This window comes from Aegilops tauschii, chromosome 7 (genome assembly GCF_002575655.3).
Source record: "Aegilops tauschii subsp. strangulata cultivar AL8/78 chromosome 7, Aet v6.0, whole genome shotgun sequence".
In the NCBI taxonomy this organism is placed as follows: domain Eukaryota; kingdom Viridiplantae; phylum Streptophyta; class Magnoliopsida; order Poales; family Poaceae; genus Aegilops; species Aegilops tauschii.
The window spans coordinates 629,430,757-629,436,227 of NC_053041.3; the positions used below are offsets into that span (position 1 = coordinate 629,430,757).

General features: G+C 50.8%; 1 protein-coding gene across 1 annotated transcript; it reads right to left on the bottom strand.

Annotated features, from left to right (window-relative positions):
- Positions 1-1,290: 1,290 nt before the first annotated feature.
- Positions 1,291-4,515, bottom strand: LOC109758701 (senescence/dehydration-associated protein At3g51250). The gene is made up of 4 exons (XM_020317569.3): positions 3,667-4,515; positions 2,823-2,989; positions 1,820-1,904; positions 1,291-1,732 (listed from the first exon to the last, which is right to left on the bottom strand). The coding sequence occupies exons 1-4, from the start codon at positions 4,419-4,421 to the stop codon at positions 1,534-1,536; spliced, it is 1,206 nt and encodes a 401-aa protein (XP_020173158.3). The 5' UTR covers positions 4,422-4,515; the 3' UTR covers positions 1,291-1,533.
- Positions 4,516-5,471: the final 956 nt, after the last annotated feature.

Here is a 5,471-nt window from a genome sequence, read left to right on the forward strand (position 1 = left end):
ATGCTCCAGGATCTTTTTCAATGGCCAACTTTATTGGGACTATTACTTTACTATCTAAGAAGGAAGAGGCGGTTCACATTGTGCAGTTCAGACCGATTTGCTTGCTCAATATGCTAGTTTTAAAATTTTCACCAAAGTGGGCACAAATCATCGTACACAGATTGCGCATAATGTGGTTAAGCTGACTCAAACTGCTTTCATGCATGGGCGCCACATGCTTGAGGGTGTTGTGGTTCTACATGAAATTTTACACGAAATCCATTCGAAGAAATTGTGTGGAGTCATCTTCAATGTGGATTTGAGAAGGTGTACGATAAAGTTAAGTGGTCAGTTCTGCAACAAGCTCTGCGCATGAAGGGCTTCGAGTCTCATTGGCGGAAGCAAGTCGAGGCCTTTGTGCAAGGAGACAGTGTTGGTGTCAAGATAAATGATGATGTCGGTCATTATTTCTAGACATAAAAGGGATTGCCACAGAGAAATCCATTGTCTCCTATCCTTTTTAATATTGGTGCAGATATGTTGGCAATCCTTATTGGTAGAACCAAGGAGGACGATCAGGTAGGGCAATGGCACAACATCTCGTGGATGGGGGTGTCTCTATCCTACAATATGCCCGACGTCCAGGATTTGCGAAGCAATTCGCCGCCCCAAAGAAGAAACACCGATAAAGGCCTTTAGAAACTCCGAAGGCCACAAATGGTTGCCGAATCCATATGGATCCTCCAGAAACCTAAGCCGACCAGATCCTGGAAGACCCGTTTGAGACACGGCTCCACACGCCTCCGCCGGTAATAAGCACACCAAAAGTGAGGAGAAGATAATTCCTACACCAGAACAGTGTCGCCTCGCGGTTCCAAACAAAACTATGAAGACTCACTAAAAGAAACCTAAAAAACACCCATGTCGCTACACAATAGGTCTGAGTCCGATGTCGTCAGGACCATGCACCGATTCCCTCTTCTCTGGTGACCTAGCTAGGTCGGGGTGCCGTTGAAGATGGCCATGCTGGCACCAACTCCCTCTTCTCTGGTGACCTAGCTAGGTCGGGCTGCCCTTGAAGATCGCCATGCTGGATCACCAACGCCGTCGAGCACCGTCTGACAAAGTCCGTTACTATAGCACACAACTCCTTGGACATCCCACCGCAGCCCTCAAACGCTTTAAGCTCGTTGTTGTGCTTGTCCTCAACCTCCACAAGGAGTAACAAAGTTTAAAAGAGGACGCTCACAGAATATGCCAAATCCAAAGTCAGTCAGCCTATGCCAAATGAATGAAGGGCCAACACCGCAATAACAGCAGTAAAATCCAGTGATTAACCTACTCCATTTCATCGACTGACAGAGCACATAACGAAAACCAAGCAACAGATACTCCACTGAGAAACGCATCAGCCGAGGGAAAGACATGACAGGCAGGTAGTTCTCCTTTTCCAGTGCACATATCTACAAACAAGACGGTACATCAACTGGGACTGGCGGGAGATGCAAACTTCTGATGGTCAGATCCCTGACACGACCGGCTCGACTTCGAACCCTACTTGCTCTTGCTGCTGCTCTTCGCCCGGAGTTCCGCGGCTCCAGCCTTGACGCTCGACTTGGCGAGCGACGTGGGTTTCAAGACACTCTTCGGGTTCAATGCTTGCCGGAGCTTGAACACGGCCCACGCCGTTCCGATGGCATGGCCTGCCGCATCGAGCCCTTCGTTGGTCGCCGCAGCAGCTTTCTCTCCGTACCTGACAAACGAAGAAGAAACATGGTGTGAGGGGAAGTACTCCATCTTCTAGTCCAGGAACCAACATGGAGTGGAGAATAACACCTACTTGTGAGATACCAGACCGGTTGTCACCGTTGACGATGTTGATAGCACATCCTTCCCAGCCACTTCTACAGCGTCAGAAATCTTGCCTGTTGACACCAGTAAAAGATACATAAGCAGGACGACATAATCGAATATAAGAAGAACGTAAGTTCCCCTGTTACTTTTAAGAATGACGTTCAGGCACACCTAACAGTTAGAAGCAACTCAGCAGATGAAATGCATGATTTGATAGAGACTATTTTGCAAGAGCAAGTGCAGATCACAATGTGCTCCCAGGGGATCATGTTATCACTTAAAATAGATTATGCAACGAAACATTTTACGAGAGCCGGCATCCCTACATATTCAGATTTAAGGAAGTATGGTGGCAGTTGGCAAACCGAGGACAGGCTTTTGGTTCACTCCACCATACTGAGGTAAGTTCAACCAGCATATAGAGGGCTTGATGGCATCACCAGTGGTTGAGTGTCTGAACTAAAACTAGTTTTGCTGCCAGTGACTTCATATGGATATGATGGCAGTAGCTGATAGCTCGACTAATATTACAGCATTTTACAAGGAGAAGCAGCAGTTCTTTTGGGTTTCATCTCCATAAGAGGAGAAGCAGCAGGAATTAACCATTTTTAATGTAGGACTGAATATTGTGCAACATTGAGAAAAGAGGGGACAAGGAAAATGAAAATTGCCAACCAATTTACTTCTCTTACTACTTGTAAACTAGTACACTTAAGTACCAGGGGTAATTTAAAAAAAAAAAGTACCATGGGTAAAAAAAACTAAAGCACACCCACAGCCTGCTTTCCTTCAACTAGTAAAAATCAAGTGATTTTTCACACTTCTGTAGGCATGTTCAAATTACAGTGTGGTATATTGTTCATGTTTCAGAGTGTACTGGAAGTTAGCATCTTTTCCATGATTCACATGGCAAATACTTTACTGACAACACCAGATGCACCACCAATATTAACTTAGGTCACATTCTGCTCAAGAGAAGGATCACATACCAAATCCATCAAGCGAAGCAAGAACAACCTCTCCAGGCAATAGGCTGAAAAACTTCTTGCCAGCTTTTGAGTTAACCAATGAGCTTGTAACATAGCTAGTAACCTTCACCACTCCAGACAGTATTCCAGTTGCTACTTTCTCTGACATTTTTGTCACCTTCTTAGCCCTGCCAGCAATCACATGCACATATTCTTTCAGACCAACAGTACCAGAAATATTTGACTGAAATTAAATTCTCAAATTGTGTAATCAAGCACAAGGAAGCCTAAAACACATAAAAGCAGAGCAAGGCCAGAAATCTCAAAATGAAACAACACAATCAGCCTAAGGAGCACAAGTTTAAGTTAGTCCAGTTGCAAAATTCATCAGAATGCAGCTGTCTACAATCACAGAGCCTTTCGACGTGAGTGCTTGTGATTCTTCCTACATGAGATAGTATGCAATCACGGCATCAAGCCATAGCTATAATTCATGAATCACCATACAGAACAGGACCAACCAGCCAAGTTTGACATAGCACCACGGATGCCAAACAGCAGAACAAGTAAAACAGAGCAAGTGTCAGCTCGATTGCATAAATGATTTTGGGAGATTATCCATACCAATTATAAAGATTTTTAGCACTACCGAAAAACCATCGAATGGAAATGAGATACCCATGATAGCATTTTGCATCACGATTTAAACTAGTAATCTAATCTAGCATTCTAGCTATGAACTGTGATGTGCCCAAACCTGAAGCATTTACTCATTATGCATCACAAATTGCACTGAATAAGGTCGCATCACTGCAAATTAGATACACATCTGATATGAAGAACTGAGAAAGACAGTACTAAGTACCTTTTGATCCGCCGGAGCATCTCCGGGCTGACCTCGGCCTCGGTATCGCCGGGCTGGATCCTCTTCCTGAGCACCTCCTGCCCCCACCGGAGCCTGTCGACGGTCATCACCCCGCACCACAGGATCCCCTTGGCCACGTTCTCGGCGCCGGACGCGATGGCCCTGGCCACGGCGCTGCCGTACTCCTCGACGTTGGGCGCGACGGCGGTCCAGTACGCGGCGGCCTCGACCTCGCCGCGCACCCCGCCGGCGAGCCCCTCGCTGCCGGCCACGGAGTGGGCGGAGAACCTGGTGTAGGCGCCGAGGAGGGCGTCGAGGCGCGGGTCGGGGGCGGAGAGCGTGAGGCCGTAGTGGAGCGGCTCGGGGGCCGGGTCGTCGGGGGAGGCGGGCACGGCGAAGGAGAAGGAGTAGTGGCGCGGGTCGAGCTTGACGGCGGCGACGTCGCGGGCGAGCGGCCATTGGACGGGGCCGAGCGCCGCGATGGCGGCCAGGGAGGTGTCGCCGGCGCGGATGCGGTGGAGGGAGAGCTCGCCGGCGGCCAGCGGGTGGCTGCGCTGGCGGTCGACGAGGTGGAGCTGCGCGCCGGGGGCGCGCAGCAGCACGTCGTCCGACGGCGCCGGCGCGTCGGGGGAGACCGGGGACCGCGGGATCTCGGGCGGCGCCAGGTCGGCCATGGTGAGCGACGGGTAGAGCGGCGGCGCCGACGGGGCCGGGCTGCTAGGGTTGGCGGGGTTCGGGCGGGTGTAGGAGGCCATGGGGGATTGCAATGCGGGAGAGCTTTAAGGCGGGGAGGAGTGGAGGAGGAGGAGGGAGAGCCGTGGGGATTGGGGAGGGCGACGGCGACGGCACGTCGGCGGTGGCGTGGCGCCTTGTATAGGGGATCCCCGGCCGCGTGCGTGGCGACGTGGCGTTGGGCGGCCGGGTCCACGCGGTTGGGGGTGGTGGGGCCCGGCTGCACGGTTGGGTTTGTTAATTGGTTGGGTTGTGCGATCCAGGGCGCTGCTCTGTGGTCTATGACTGGTGGGGCCAACGCTTTGTTTGCTTAGCCTCCGGTGGTATGTGGACCCCACTGTCGGTGACGTAGCTTCGTTGGGTGCTGAGCGCGGTCGGCACACGCGTGGGCTCGTTTCACCACCAATCCCATCCATAGCTAGCGGTGGGGTGTGCGTGGCCACACTCGGAGACGTACCCCAAGCATGGAGTTTTCCTCCATGACGAAGCAACTTCAAGGACAAGAACGTCAACCAAATATCGCTTGACAGTTGACATCACAAGAAACGAATAGACCTAGGAGGATGGTACTCCTCTGGCGGTTCTCCTCGCAATGATCAAGAATGAGTGACGCCTCGCTTTGGGTGGCTGCCGGTGCCAAGTGGCACCCTGGGAAGATAATTTTGGGAGAGTCATGACCTTATGTAATTCGGAGTTCTTGTAACACAACTCCAAACTCTGTTCTGTGGCGCTTGTGGTGGGTGGTCTGATGACCGGGACTGACTACCAGCCAGTCGACTGAAATTGTGATGGGTCAATCGCTTTTTTTACCCCATAGAACGTGTGGTGTGGTGTGGTGTGTCGTGTGCGTGCGCGCGCGAGCTAGCTAGCTTCGGCTGGCCGTGGCGCGTGAGCTAACTAGCTCCAGCTGCGTCCATGCGTGAGCTTCCTAGCTCCGGCTTTGTCAGTGCGTGAGCTGGCTGGCCATGGTTAGTGTCATGATATTGCATTGCACAAAAGAAGAAACAAAATATAAAAACACATAAAACAAACAATGACGAAAAATGCATATATTTTTTTGAAAAGGAGTAAAG

Excerpts from the sequence above, each read along its gene's own strand:
- LOC109758701 (XM_020317569.3), bottom strand. The coding sequence starts at position 4,421 with ATGGCCTCCTACACCCGCCCGAACCCCGCCAACCCTAGCAGCCCGGCC. Across the intron at positions 1,905-2,822 it reads TGCTTCGCTTGATGGATTTG|GCAAGATTTCTGACGCTGTA; the intron begins GTATGTGATCCT and ends TGGTGTCAACAG. Across the intron at positions 1,733-1,819 it reads ACCGGTCTGGTATCTCACAA|GTACGGAGAGAAAGCTGCTG; the intron begins GTAGGTGTTATT and ends TTCGTTTGTCAG.